The 15,553-nt window shown below is 42.2% G+C and overlaps 1 protein-coding gene across 1 annotated transcript; it reads left to right on the top strand.

The window, feature by feature from the left end:
* The first annotated feature begins 1,966 nt into the window (after positions 1–1,966).
* Positions 1,967–15,436, top strand: LOC102803276 (uncharacterized). The gene is made up of 6 exons (XM_006811801.3): positions 1,967–2,236; positions 3,396–3,524; positions 5,804–5,866; positions 13,664–13,820; positions 14,824–14,943; positions 15,334–15,436. The coding sequence occupies exons 1-6, from the start codon at positions 2,025–2,027 to the stop codon at positions 15,364–15,366; spliced, it is 714 nt and encodes a 237-aa protein (XP_006811864.2). The 5' UTR covers positions 1,967–2,024; the 3' UTR covers positions 15,367–15,436.
* The last annotated feature ends 117 nt before the right edge of the window (positions 15,437–15,553 follow it).

Genomic DNA, 15,553 nt, shown 5'->3' with positions numbered 1-15,553 from the left:
TCTGTCGCCAGATATTATCCCTAAACAACAAAAGCAGCAACATCGGATGTCGAATGGAATTAGGAAGACTGCCACTCTTATCCATAGTACAACAAAGAGCCATAAAATATTATCAGCACATCACCAAGAGTGGATCAATAACATTTGCATATGACGAGCTGGAACAACAGTGTTATCCTAACTCTTGGCTGCAAAAACTCAACAACATCAAAACAACATACAACATTGACATCGATAACATTAATAAAGACCATTTATATCAGATATCTAAAGACTACTACAATAAACTATGAAATCAAGACAATAATAGAGAGAACTCAAAACTACGGACATACAGGCAAATAAACAATGAAATTAAACAAGCACCATATTTAACTAAATTAAATAAACTCCATGATGTTGAAACACTAGCAAGATTACGGCTTAGTTGCCACAAATTACAGATTGAAGTAGGAAGATATACTCGTCCAAAAACACCACTCAGCAAGAGACTATGCAAAACATGCAATGTATTAGAGGATGAAATCCACTTCATTACATCTTGTAAAGCTTACTCTTCTGAAAGAAAGACTCTTTACGATGAATTTAACAAAATATTTACTAATTTACATGAGATGGACAAAACAGAAAAATTCAAGACAATCATCAACGCATCAGATATACATTTACTGAAAACACTAATCCAATACATTGATAATGCAAACTTGAAAAGAAGCATTTAGTAACTTTCTTTGTTTTTTGATACTATAATTAATCTGTGTTCATGTTTATTAATTTAACTTTATTATTCAGAGCCCCAAAAAGATTGTAATTTCTTTACGGTGATAATAAAGTATTATTGTATTGTATTGTATTGTATTGTATTTAAATGAGCTATGGTGATTTGAACGCGTTGGCATCATCCAGCATTTTGATTGGTTAATTAGCGGTTTGACCTTTTAGCTCAACTCACGCAAGAGAAACATGGCGGATACCCTACCGCATCGAGCGTTTATATGCGATCGGAATCATTTGCTTACGATGAAACTAAGTTGAATTTTATTTGAATCAACGAATTTATTTTTTGTGCGTTATTATAATCACTACTGAGTAATAATCAACGTTTGTGAAACGTAGCATGTCCGGATTGAGCATCTGTGATCGCTTGCTGCTACGCAATGCAGTTGTGTTCGTTTTTATTAGAAACGTCGTTTAAAAATATACTTTTGTTACCAATAAAATAAAAACAAAGGTATTTGAAAAATGACACTGGGCGACACTGTAATGACATTCCAGGTGGCCTACTTTTTAATTCAGCAAGAATTATTAATTATTGTTAATTCTGCAATAGTTTTTTTCGTCTTGGGTGGCCCAACTGACGGCGTAGAAAGTCTGTGTAGTTGGATACAATGAAAATCCCCCCCCCCAAATATTTGATAATTATTTTTTGAAATTTTGAACCCCAAATAAGCGCCCATCACCCGTGAAATCCCCAGGGCGATTTTTCGGATGGCCGAATTTACGGCAGAATCCGGTATTATATAAAGAAAGTATTATTATGGACATCTCGCGCATATTGCCAATGTTTTATACTGTTTGTAGTTTGCATATGAAAGTGGTTGTTGATGCCCCTCCTATTTTTCGACGTTTTTGACAATGCGATAACAATGCCACTCGCACTGTGCACATTTTAGCACTAGATCTAGTGCCATTTTAGCACTAAATCTAGTGCCATTTTTGCACTAGATCTAGTGCCAGTTTAGCACTAGATCTAGTACTTTTTCGGATTAGTGCTAGCACTAGCACTAGCACTACGCCCATTTCGACACATTTACATACATGCATATCTGTATACTTTACTCTACACGAAGCTCCTACAGAGCGCCACCATGCGGTTACCAACGGCACGAGGGCGCACTATATAAACATTGGTCGTATACAACGCAGCTTTTGAGGTTTTACACACCAGAAGTGGGAAGCAAACAGTGTTACTGAAAACACTTGCACCATTGACTGTTGTTTGTGGTAACGTCTCGAATGACAAAATGGCCGTCATGGACTACCCTCATCAGATTTACCAAGGCATGCAGGAGCCACAGCCGGTGATAATTTCTCAGCCGGAACCGTACGACCCCTTTGCTGAAATCAACTGTCCTATCACCGTACGGAAAATGACGATAGATGACTCTGAGTTCGCAGCTGGAATGGAAGTTGAGTCTTTCCGAGGAAAATTTGAATGGGCGGTAGGGAAAAGTAGGTAAGTATGACCGTTATTGTGTTAGGTTAGAATAGATGTGCGTAATAATCTCTCGAAAATGGAATTTTGGCGATAAAATACATACCAAATACTTTCAAGATAAATAAACTTCACAGGGGACACAGATATCAACGATATCAACTAATTATCAATAAAATAACATTACCTAACTAATCAAAAATCGTCTTCAAGTTATGTAATTAATTAGTTTTGTTGTTCAATTCCCGACACGTATTATAAATTTGGGTTAGGGTTGGGAAAGGTGTGAGTGTACCTTAATGTTGACAATTTTATTCCGTATACTACACTTACTCCCTAAACCTAATTTCAAAATTATCAAAAAGCAACTTACCATGACGTCATAGTAACAGTAATCAGGGTGTACTAGTTCGCTAATTTGGACTTCGTGGAATTTTTTTTTTTTTTTTAAATTATTGAGGTCATTGTGATTTTTTAAAAAGAAAGTGCAATTTGTCGGAAACGAACTTGTAATGCCTGGTCATTTGATGGTCACCAATATATACACTCATTTCAGCAAAATTGAACACCCCCTTCAAGTTCCCATCTTATACAAAATATTAAAGCCCCCCCTCCCCCTCAGTAAAATAAATGTACATATGTGATCAATGGGTTGGAACAAGCAACAGAGATCAGTTCATATGTACTAGAATTGCACGTTTAAAAATTATGTTGTACAAGTGTTTCACATTTATTTCTCCGACAGTTTGATAGTATGGTGTTATTCTTTTAAATCGTTGTGCCATGCATGTGCAACATTTGTGTGATAAACATAGATTTCCCCCCAATCCAATGCACTCTTCTAATGGAAATCAAAAGTTTAGACCTGGGCGTGACATGCACTATAATTACCACTATGCTGGGATACCTTCCAATCACCAAAAACATTACCTATTTAAAACTTGTTAACTACTCAAATTGTACTCATTGGGCTGCACAACGGTCAATATCGCCATCTTTGTTCATAAGAGACACTTATCCCACTGCCCTTTGAACCAATATATAGGTTCACTTTTGTGTGGATTCACCACTTTTATTTATTACATAAATACAGATGCGTTACTATAATTAACTCCTCCCTGAATGAAATTGGTAAAAATATTTCCTAAAGCATTTTTAAGATTTGATTCTATTTTTTCAGGGTTGAGCGTGTCATTGAATTCAACAGCGACCAATATAAACAGTCTTCTCAGGTGTACGAGAGAAGTTTTATTGCATGCTATGAGGGCAGGCCTGCCGGATTGATTGCATTACAAATTAAAAATGACCCGTAAGTATTACATGTGTACATCACTAAGTTATTTTAATACTACCATAACCATGGTAATGTGCATTTTATATAAATGCATTTGATACAAATGAAAAATCCTAATCTAATCTAATCTAATCTAATCTAATCTAATCTAATCTAATCTAATCTAATCTAATCTAATCTAATCTAATCTAATCCAATCTAATCTAATCTAATGTGAAATACTTTATTTTAGCTGAATTCATTTTCGCTGAAAAGACTTATTGGGTGTTTTGTATGGAATTTATTTTCACTGATTTCTGACAAGGTGAATGTAAAATATAGGAAAAAGAGTATATTCGCTGGATTTTATTTTCACGGGATCATAATTCCTTCAGCGAAAATAATGAAAATTAATTCCAAGCAAAAAATGAAGTATTTTTCAGTAATCTAATCAAGTTGATGATAAAAAAGTTATTTACATAGATAGTTGTTGCATGGTGTATATGAGTTGCCACTCACTTTTAGTTTCAGTCACTGGTGTGGTGTCACCAATGTACATTGTACATTGATCCATACTAACAAAATCTAACTGAAAGACTGCAAATCGCAGTCAAGCAACTCTTTGTCTTTAATTTGCAGTTGTCACCCAATTAAATTACATCTGACTCTAACATATGTAAATTTCAACTCTTCCAAAAGGGATTTGGATCATATCACAATCTAAGTCCTATTTTAAGCCAATAAACTGTAGTTTGTGTTTGTGTGCTGGGAAGTACAACAGCAAATATTCTGGAGAGATTTCATAGAGGGGACAGCCAATATGCCTTTATATGAAAAATAGGAAAACTTGGTAGATTATTTACATAGATATTTTTATGACTGCTGAGTCAAAAAAACTACACTAAGTGAACAAAAAAGCATGACTTAGAGACATACCTATTCTCTAAGACAGACTGGAAACGGAAACGAGACAAAAACAAAAGATTTTTCAAGTTAGCTTGGGGGGAAATAACGTTGCTAAGTATTATCGTCAGGGAAAGCTATTGTTTAAGCTAGTCTGTGATTGGTTGCTGGCAATGTTTGGGGGATTTTGACCAGTTTGTGACGTAGGCTTGTCTTAGAGAATGCAAGAACTGATTTGCCAATACTTAATTAATTGTTAAAACCTTAGCTACTCTATTGGCTGTTTATTCTATTGATTTGAATAGCTCTTAAGATAACTGTCAACCAAAGGCACTAGTGTCTTTGTGATAACAGACGTTTAAAATGTGGGCATGTTCAAAATGGCCATGATTCATACAGATTAGAAAAAAAAAAGAGTCGTAAGCAGGAAATTTCATATGAAGGTGGTATGCCAAATGAGTTGTGATTGGTTGATCCTATAAGACTTGAGTTGTGATTGGTTGATCCTATAAGACTTGAGTTGTGATTGGTTGATCCTATAAGACTTGAGTTGTGATTGGTTGATCCTATAAGACTTGAGTTGTGATTGGTTGATCCTATAAGACTTGAGTTGTGATTGGTTGATCCTATAAGACTTGAGTTGTGATTGGTTGATCCTATAAGACTTGAGTTGTGATTGGTTGATCCTATAAGACTTGTACATAATTTGCATAGTAACAGTTCTGTATTTGAAGGTAATGTGTAGTGAAAAAAATATCAACCTACATAGGTCAGAGGTTAAAACGATAAACACATATAATGCATTGAAAAGTAGCCAACTCAAAGATGGTGGGCTGCAAAGGATGATGGGAAATAAGCTATCCAAACTACAAAACATAGGGGCACTACTCAGAAACTGAGTTTAATCCTACGGTAAATAACCAAATTTGTCACAATACTAACAAAAATTTTACTTCTTTTTTTACTCTTGTGAAACATGTCTTTTTAACTAGCACGTTATTTTAGCCAATTTAGCTAATCCATAATATTACTCATTCAAGAATTAATTAACAGAAAGTACTGTAAAACATGTTTAAATAGCTACACGCCATTTTAGCGAATTTGAAATTTGCACGAATTAACTGAATCTTAATTTAGCTAAAGTGCCAACAATCTCATTGTGAGAATATACTTTATTTTAAATTAGTAACATCTTGAATTAGCAATTAGCTAAATTACAAATTAGCTAAATTAGCTAAAATAACATGCTAGCTAAAAAGACATGTTTTACAGTATGTTTTTCATAATAAAATTGTTGGCACTTTAGCTAAATTAAGATTCTGTTAATTTATTAATTTAGCCAACTTGTGTTAAAATGGCAGTGTTTTAAAATATAGATGCACTTCTAATGTATTTGTTTGTTTATTTGACAGTGAGGTAGGGAGTGGCGGTTGCTGCAATATGTGTTGTAAGCTTGGATGCGTTGCTTCCTGTGGGTAAGTTGTGCAGAAGGAGGCAAACTAAATTTTACATCAATGGAGCACAATGCGTTCTGAGAGAGAATCTCACAGTAAATATAATGCTAATATAATAATAATATCTTATCAGAATTACAGTTAACTAATAAATGAGAATTTAAAATACAAATTTGTACCATTAGTGTAGGTTTAATAGCAATGTAAGATGTCATAGATCAAAAATATCTAGATATGATGGAGTACTTTCACAATAACAACTAACGTAAAGGCAATTTTTGTTGCTCAATAAAGTATTTATTCTATTACAAGTGTATCTCCAATAAAATCACAAATAAATCAAACATTGCATTCATTGAATATTTTATTAAAATATGACATTAAAAATGATAAATAAAATTGCAAATGTATTAATTATTAATAGGTTTTTAATTTTTCATTTTCGCAGATAATTAAAATACACTGAATTAAATTCATGCGAAGTTCATGAACTTGGTGAAATTGCTCAAAACATCAACATAGTGAAATTAAATGCCAGTAAAAATAAATGAGTTGTTTGAGTTATGAAATTGTCTTAATACAAGACGTTACAAAAACAGCCACGCCCATATTTTAGAAATCACACCCACTTTTGTAAAACTTGATGTTCACGCACAGCTCCTATAATAGCATGGGCTAGAGGTCAAATACCTTATCCCGCGCTAAGAAAACATTAACAGTTACCCCAACATCAATTTCTCAGAATGTCATTTTGTTTTCAGATCAAATTCAAAATGTCTGACTGGCAACCATTATGTTTTAATGAATGTTGTTCTGGAGCAATATCTTACTTGTTACTATGACTACCATATTTGCTCTATTATTCTTTATCTATCTCTAATAAAAAGACATATATACCAAACAGTGTATCTATTGTACTGTAAAATTTTGGGAATCATTTTCGCTATTTTCGCTAAAGAAATGATTCAGTGCAAATAAAATTCACTACGTTCAATTACCCACTATAGACTCCGGTCAGTCAAAATGACTATTTTGAACTGTAGGCATTAATCAGCGATTCTGTCGGTGACGGAGAGATAGAATCTAGGTCAGGGGTAGCCCCATGACCTCAAGATTCTTTTACCCCTTACGTCACGAACCCACGTGACCGAGGCCACATGGCAACGCCATAAGTAGCCGTCCATCACTCTTCAATTCTCTCCGCCTCGTCGGGGAATGATTCTGAGCGGCTCTGCCTGGCTTTGTTGCTTTTTCCTGTCCGGGTTTCTAGCGTGGGTCGTCGCCGCAGCCGCGGCATCCGACATTCTAGCTGGTAGAATAAGTTTTTCTTGTCTTTTTACCCTTGTGTCGTTTTCCCCTTTGTGTGTTATGCTTTTCCACAACAAAGAAACCAAACCCGGCGCCACTACGTAGTCACATGTTGATCTCATGGCGGCACCTTTTACAACTGTAATTCGTTTACCTCATGCGTGTCGTCTTTTATTTTCAATTTATTTAGCAATATATAGATGTAATGACAGCACCAGGGCTTGCTGCCGTTTTCTTTCCGGTCTCCTCGTGTTTCGAATCGACCGTGCAGTGGTTATATTCAGAATTTACCAGAATAGAACCCGCATTCGAGATACTTTGTCGTAGCTACATCCGGGTTTCGGGGTTTTTGCGTGGAAGCGTGTTTTTTTTTCACTGGAGTTCTGAGGCCTGAGTTTTTCTTTCAGAGCCATCAAATCGCTGAGACTGACCGCGTCACAGCAAGGTCGCGCGTCCAGTAAACAAATCGGTTAAAGTGAGTTGCATGTTTTGCATGGGTGGAAAGTCCTCACGCTCGGCTACCTGTACTTCATGTACCAGGGCGTCGAGTAAGAGGCCCGACGGCGGAGGTACCGATATTTTTTCTCGGTCTCCCCCACTGATCGGAGGGCATCCTCACAGTCTGTGTTTTCAGGCGGTGTTTTACCCGATTTTACCAGCTGCAGCGAGGCTGTGCCCCTGGAGGCTTTCCTCCTATGGGGCCCGTTGCGGGTCTCTTTGTGGGCCCTTCCTCGCACGGCGCCGGGTTTGCCTCTGAGTTGAGGGCTTTGGTCGAAGGACTGTCGGGGCAATTGCGTCCCTGGCGGGCCGGGTAGATCAGATGCAGTCGGAGCGAGCTGTCTCCACTGTGTCCCCTCGGTGGGCAAGCAGGAAGAGACACGAAAGCATGTTTGCATTCAAACACGTCTCTTCCGGGGAACCCCATTCCCAGGCACGGCTCTCCCACTATTTTGGGGGGTGGCCGAGGCTCAGGCTATTTGCACTGATCCTTCTCTGGATCCTCGGGCACTGAATGCCAACGGGGTGCTGGCAGCCAAGTCTCCGATCTCGGGGCAGGGCTTGCAGGGCAGGGCACACGTTGACCCCCCTACTTTCAGCCAGCTAGGGTTCGTCACGCGGTAACGGTACAACGGTAACAAATTTTTCCTTGTGTCCGGTCCCCGCTGTGGGTTTTGACTCCCTTCTTACCGACCCACGGGCGTCCCCAGAGGGAACCGACCCTGTCATGAGATGCACAATCGAACACGCTCCCTCTCACATATTTAAAGTGAAAAGAGATGCAGTTCGCTCGCGTCGGATACAGCCGGTACTCCGGGCGGTCCCTCAGAGTCTTCCATCTGTTTGACTCGGTGAGCCACGCTTTTGGGGTGAGGCGGAGTATCATCGATCCCAGTGATACAATGTATATACTCCCATCCTTGATCCTAAAGTGACTTCAACGCATATGGGATCACAGGCATCGGGATCCAAAGCAATCCCATCGGCAAGTCTCTCCCTGTCCGCCTGAGTGCGGAGTGGGGCGCAGAGGATGTAATGCTTAGGACCCCCGGGTGGGGAGAACATTAGGCAACACTTCCCACTGGACCAAACGCTACCCGGTCGATGTGGTTTCGGGATCAGACCCCATAGCGTGGGATGAGACCAAAACGCCCCCAACCGGATTCCAAGGCTCCTTCCCCAGACTCCGGTACCACGAAGTTGGCAAACCAGGCAAAGGGGGATAGCCGCGTTCCATGGGTGTCTTTGCCAATTGAAGACAACCCATCCAGCCCTAAGGGCAGAGTTGCTTGAGCACATTATTATGGGTGACCAGCACTTTGGGGTCCTTGGAGGCAGAACGCACCAGCCTCCTAGACCAGGCGACATTTTTACTGGTGGGCCACCGCACATCTACATGCGACACCCCCTAGTGTCGCCTGGCTCTCTTGGCCAGGGCCACTACCGTGCTACGAGATGAGGCCTTAGTCGCACGTGTTTTCGCCAACAAGCTGAACCGGGGTACGTCCCCACCTCAGTGACGCAGACTAGACATCCTCCACCCTCTTTTGTTCAGGGAATGGTGGGTACAGTCTCGGAGCTTCGAAGTGCAATGAACCAGAGGGTTCAGATCGAATCCGCTGGCCAGTTGGTCCTGCCATGGGCAAACGGAGGGCACCCCAAGCACAGAAAACACAACGCCCTAGGGCGTCGTCCGCTAGCCAGAGTCAGCCAGGAGGCAAGCGCTTATACCCTTCCATGGGAGGGGAGGGTAGTGGCGCACCCCCAGGGAGGTAAGAGCCAGGTGGTGGCTCCTCACCCTCCCCCGGCAGACGTCTACCCGGCAGCAGGGGAGGCATGTTTGACGCTCACCTCTGCAACCGGGGGGGACAGGCACGTGTTTGGTGAATGGCCAGGTCACAACTTAGTGACTACTTCAGGCCTTGGAGAACTCACCTCATGGGGGAAGGGAGCACACCCCCCCCCCCCCATCGCAACTGCCGAACACAAGGCCACATATCCCTGTCATACACAGATTGCGCCGGTGTAGTCCGGTTTGGAGACGGCCGGTGACCAACCCCTGGACCTTCCCAGGTGGTGACATCTGTTTACGGGATACCGCTGAAATCTCCATTTCTCCCCGTCAGTGTCTCCCCTGTTGGGCACTGCCAGGGGACTCCCGCAAGGCAGAAGCAATCAGACAGGAAGTAGCAGTTTGCTGGGGTAAGACGCCATACACAGGGTACATCAGCCGGAACTAAGGCCAGGCTTCTACCCAAATGTGTTCGTAGTACCAAATCTACAAGTGGCAGGCGTCCAGTTTTGGACCTAGGCAGACTGAATCAGTGCGTGCTCCTCGATCGGTCCCACATGGAGACACCATTCAGGGTTCTTCTCTCCATCCACCGTTTTGACTGGCTAGCCCCGCTAGACTTAAGCGGGGCCTACCTGCACGTACCGATGCACCCAGCGAGTTGCCATCTCCTTCGAATCGCCCAGCTGGGCCAAGTATTCGAATTTCGAGTGCCCCCCGTTCGGGTTAGGCACAGCACCCTACGTGTTCACCAGAGTGATGAAACAGGTACACCTCAATCCATACCCAGGCTTCCGGTTATCTACAACCCGGGCAAGGGGTAATAGCCAAACGCGTCTGGCTAACAAGGGATTTACTTCACCAGTTGGGCTCGTTAGTAAATCGACAAGTCCCACCTCGACCCAACACGCAGTTGGTGTCCCTGGGCATGGAGTTTTGACACAGAGGTAAGCTTGGCTTAGCTATTTCAAGTGTATTGCTTAGCGCTAAGCAGCCTAGCCAAATGCCTAGTCAGCGTTCCCTCGGTGTCCCTCCGTGAACTAATACGAATCATCGAAATGATGACCTCGGTTCGAAGGGTCGTTCCCCAGGCCGCACTACGCAGCCGCCCGGTATAACGCTTGTTATAACGCCGAGCTCTCCTATGGGAACTAGATAGGCGGGTTTCGATCTCGGACCAAGTGAAGGAAGCCCTGTCCTGGTGGTCGGCACTGGCCAACCTCGGACAGGGGAGCCCCTTGGGCCCGCTCGCCGCAGGTATGGCTCTGGTAACAGATACCTCCCTCCAGGGTTGGGGAGCGCATCTATTGGGCCAATAAGCCCAAGGATATGGCCCCCGCATTAGTTTCGGGACTACCATATCAACCGGCTCGAACTGAGAGCAGTGTACTTAGCACTACCACGCTTTCTACCCGTAGTTCGAGACCACAGAGTCCTGCTCCGCACAGGCAACGCAGCGGTGGTCTCCTTCAAGAAGGGGGGGGACGCGTTCCCCATCGTTCGTCAGTCCTAGCAGAGCAAAATCCTCCTTGGGTGCCTGGAATACAATGTGGAGCTAACCGCACACCACCTTCCAGGGGTGAGGAACAGTCCGGCGACGCCCTTTCATGGCGGCTCAGTCTCCAGAACTCGGAGTGGCTGATACCCCAGTGAGTAGCCTCCAGGCTGTTTCGGCTGTGGGACGGTCCAAGGTTGGACCGTTTTGCGTCACCCCGGAACGCCAAGCTCCCGACGTACGTAACACTCCTACTGACTCCAGGAGCCTGGACCAGGGTCGCTTTGCTAGCCCCGTGGACCCACTTAGTTGTGTACGCCTTTCCTCCCTTCCCGCTAGTTCACCGGGCACCGGAGAAAACTTGACAGGTACACACCCGCATATTATCATGGGTCGCACCCAATTGGCCAAGCAAGGCCTAGTTTCCACTTCTGTTGGAAATGCTAGTCGAAGCGCCAGCAGTGCTTCCGGACTTACCGGACCGGCCGTCCCAACCAGACGGCGCACTACCAACGAGCCCAGCAGGTATCACTTACATGCATAGAGGCTCTCAGTAGACCCGCACATACGAAAGCCTTATCTGAGCAGGCTGCCAGCGTCCTGGCCAGGGCGAACAGGGATTCCTACATTTCTAGGCTGCAAGCATACACTGATTGGTGTAGCGGAAGGGAGATTGATTCATACCATCCCTCTATTGGCCAGGTAGCAGGCTCCTTCGTCCACCTGTTTGACGAAGTGGGTTTGTCCTACACAGCGAGCATTGGCTACAGGTCGGTCTTGTCCCCCACCACTCAGAATGTATGGGAACAACACTAGCCGATTGTCCTATTATTAGGAGACTATTTACTGCTTTCCAGACGCCAAGACCCCATACAAGGGAGCCGCCCAACTGGGACTCGTCGGCCGTGCTGTCTTCTCTAAGCAGACCGCCCTTTGAGCCTCTCCAATCAGCACCACTCAAATTTTTGACGTGGAAAATAGTCTTCCTACTGGCCCTCGCCTCAGGTAAGCGCCGGTCAGAGCTAGGCGCGCACTGTCCTTCGCGGACGGTTGTGTCGCTTTTATGGACGATCAAGTTGTACTAAAGACACGAATCGGGTGTCTCGCCAAGAACCAAATTCCTGGCAAATATTGTCGGTCCAGAGGATCAGGAGGAATTGCTTCTCTGCCCGATCCGAGCGCTGAGTTGCTACGAGAACCGTACCAGGTTTTTCTAGACGGGGAACCAAACACATGTTTGTGTGTTACGGCCCTGGCAAACAGGATAAGCCGGCTTCCCCGACTTCCGTCTCCAGGTGGATTACTGCGACTGTACTGGAGGTCTATAATACACTATCCTCCTCAACACAGACCTTGCAGAGACACCAAGTACGAGAACATGAGGTTCGTGCGATTGCTAACTCACTAGCGCTAGCGTCAGGTGCCCCCCTCAAACACATTCTGAGGGCAGGCTTCTGGAGAACGCAGAACGTCTTCATCAACTACTACCTAAGAGACACCAATCTATTGAGCAGGGTCTCTTCAGGTTAGGCCCCGTCGTAGTGGGTCAGGCCTTGTTTGCTGACCCAGCCTGAACGACCGCAGGGGCCTCTGCGCATAGGCGATAAGTCAGTCTCGGCATTTTTGTGGGCAGATTGTCTGTTCCACTAGCACTTCCTGGAAGCTCCCAGGTTTCGCTTCTGTCGACCTACGCCCTCATGCGAACTGTTTCGGTCCTACTTCAAGCTTATCACCCCCGAATTCGGCTTGGGTCTAGCTTTCTCTGGCACACCGAACCCTGTCACCACAGCAGCATTGGCTTCTTGCTTCGGGGACAGCACAGGCAAGGTAAGACACCACCTTTTTTGGGTCTTAACTTAGGTTTTTGGGTTTTGTTTTTCATCTCAGACTGGGGAAGAGTCTTTCATCATTCTCCTTTTTTTTCTGTTTGCTCGGAAAAACCCGCCACCTGTCGGTGTCTGACTCTGCCTACAGTTCAAAATAGTCATTTTGACTGACCGGAGTCTATGGTGGGTAATTGAACGTAGTGAATTTAGGCGAGGGTTCTCAGAACCCGCCTATTCACATAGTTCATACCCACCATAGACTCCGGGTCCCCCCCAACCACCCCACTCTTTCCGTCGCGTTGGTCTAAGTCCTCGAGGCGGAGATAAAGCAACCAGAGTGATGGACGGCTACCTATGGCGTTGCCATGTGGCCTCTGTCACGTGGGTTCGTGACGTAAGGGGTAAAAGAATCTTGAGGTCATGGGGCTTCCCCTGACCTAGATTCTATCTCTCCGTCACCGGCAGAATCGCTGATTAATGCCTACAGTTCAAAATAGTCATTTTGACTGACCAGAGTCTATGGTGGGTATGAACTATGTGAATAGGCGGGTTCGGAGAACCCTCGCCTAAATCCAGTGAGTATGCCTTTTTTCCTATATTTCACATTCAACTTGTCAAAAATCAGTGAAAAATACAAAATACCCAAAATGTCATTTCAGCGAAAATTAATTCCAGCTAAAATAAAGTATTTTACAGTATGCAAGATCATATAACTCACCTTAAGCATAGACCTTTGAAATTTATACATACTGGGTAGTACGAATGTGGTATGAAGAAAAAAAGAAAATTGAATTGTCATTTTGATTGAAACCTTTTTGAAGGAGGATTTTGCATAATTCGCATGTTCTCTGATCATATTAGTTTCTGATGCATAATTAATGTTGTATATTTCTGCACAGGCTGTGTTGTATGCATTGTGTGTTGAATGAGCCAGTGGAACACACAGGGGAGTGCTACATCAACCATATATGTGTTGACAGTAATTATCGGGGTAAAGGTATCGGCAAATTCCTATTGCAATACGGCGAGTCTGAAGCAAAGAGACTTGGATGCACTGTGAGTTTTTGTTATTTTTCTAATTTGTTTACTGTTGAAAAGTAGAAAATGACAAGCGAGCTTTGGCATTTAATTGCCATCTACTGTAGATAATAATTGTCTGTCTGTGTAGTCATGTGTCTGTCATGTCTGATGTGGTCTTTATCCAGCATCGATCAATCTGTCTTTGGTCTCCCCTGTTAGGATAAACGTAATTTGAGCTAGTTCATTCTGTGTATTTATCATATTATGTTAAGAATTGAAGTGCTTTCTGATTGGCTGAGACGGTCATGCATGTTTAATGAGTTGTACCACAATTCCTTGCATTTGTTCTTCTCGTGTTGTCTGCCAATAAAAGCATATCTATAGATCACTCCAATTCATATTCTAGCCTTGTTATTTACAAGATGGACCATTGCAACCCAACTTCCCCATTGTGATTTTTGCATTTGACCTCTATTTAAAATTCAATGGCTTCCTCAATGTTAATTTGATTTCTCTACTAAATTTGGCCGCTGTGGTTGTGGCCTCCCCATTCTCAGTACATATTCACTTCATATAAAGAATATTGTATCCTAAACATTCTAAACAAACCAACATGTTTTACCTAATATCCATTCTGGCACAGTCGGCAGTCAATTTTAGTTGTTTAAGTTCTTGCGAAACCATGAAAGCAACAACAGCTGACACAGTGGCAATGCAGTGAACAAGGATTTTGTATGCGCAGTAGTTTCAGTGACGTTAACCATGTGATATACCATGTGATATCCACATGGCAAGCAATATACCATGTAATATCCATTTTTATGCCATGTGACTTGAGTTTCAACCAATCACAGCATGCATAACAACAATGAGATGTAAACGTGTTGAAACAATAATATGGATTTCAATGGGTCATTTTACAGATTTGTTTCTCATATTAAAGACCATTTTCTTTTAGTTTTATGTAATTTTACTAGTTTGATAAGAAAATTCACGGCCATTTTGATGTATATAAGAGACATTTTTTTTCACTTTTCAGCGAATGACTCTTTACGTGGCTGAAACTAATAGAGCTAAGAATTTATACGAGAGACAAGGTTACGTTGTCACTAATAATGAAGATGGCTGGCTGTTTACTTACTGTGCTGTAGGAGTGCGGGTAATTTGTACAAATTTTATTGAAATATGCAATTATAGCTTGCATGACAGCACAGATGCAAAATACAATGCATAAGCAGGATTATTTACTACATTGTTACAAGCCTGAAGTATAGTGTCAATTCCTCCAGTATTTTTTAAATAAAAAACAATTTTTTAAAAAACCTTGAGCTAAATCTCTTATTTTACCTTTCTTTACTGTATTAGTAGAACCATATATAGACTAAAGGCCACATGTGTTATATACTAAATCATTGAAATATTACTTATTTTGACTTTTGTACCAGGAATTTACGGTATAATCAAAATATCACAGAATTCTGGCAAATATTGCAGATATTTTCATGAGATTTTAAAAACAATAACTATTGTTATTTTTTTTTTATTTCAGCGATGGTGCAAAATGGACAAAGTTATTCAGTAAAAGGACTCCAGGATTTATGTTATTGAATTCAAAAAACAATCTTAATGAGTTTTTTAACAAAATTAAAAAATATATATATATATATATATATATATATATATATATATATATATATATATATATAATTATAGGATTACAGAGTATAATCTTTAGGGACAAACAAAACCTCAGTGAGTGTCTATTATTT

Source organism: Saccoglossus kowalevskii, chromosome 11, assembly GCF_978046115.1.
Source record: "Saccoglossus kowalevskii chromosome 11, keSacKowa6.1, whole genome shotgun sequence".
In the NCBI taxonomy this organism is placed as follows: domain Eukaryota; kingdom Metazoa; phylum Hemichordata; class Enteropneusta; family Harrimaniidae; genus Saccoglossus; species Saccoglossus kowalevskii.
This window is presented reverse-complemented; position numbering and strand designations above follow the sequence as displayed.

Coding starts and splice junctions, on each gene's coding strand:
- LOC102803276 (XM_006811801.3), top strand. CDS start 2,025: ATGGCCGTCATGGACTACCCTCATCAGATTTACCAAGGCATGCAGGAG. Junction 3,525..5,803: donor TTACAAATTAAAAATGACCC/GTAAGTATTACA, acceptor TTTATTTGACAG/TGAGGTAGGGAGTGGCGGTT. Junction 13,821..14,823: donor CAAAGAGACTTGGATGCACT/GTGAGTTTTTGT, acceptor TTCACTTTTCAG/CGAATGACTCTTTACGTGGC.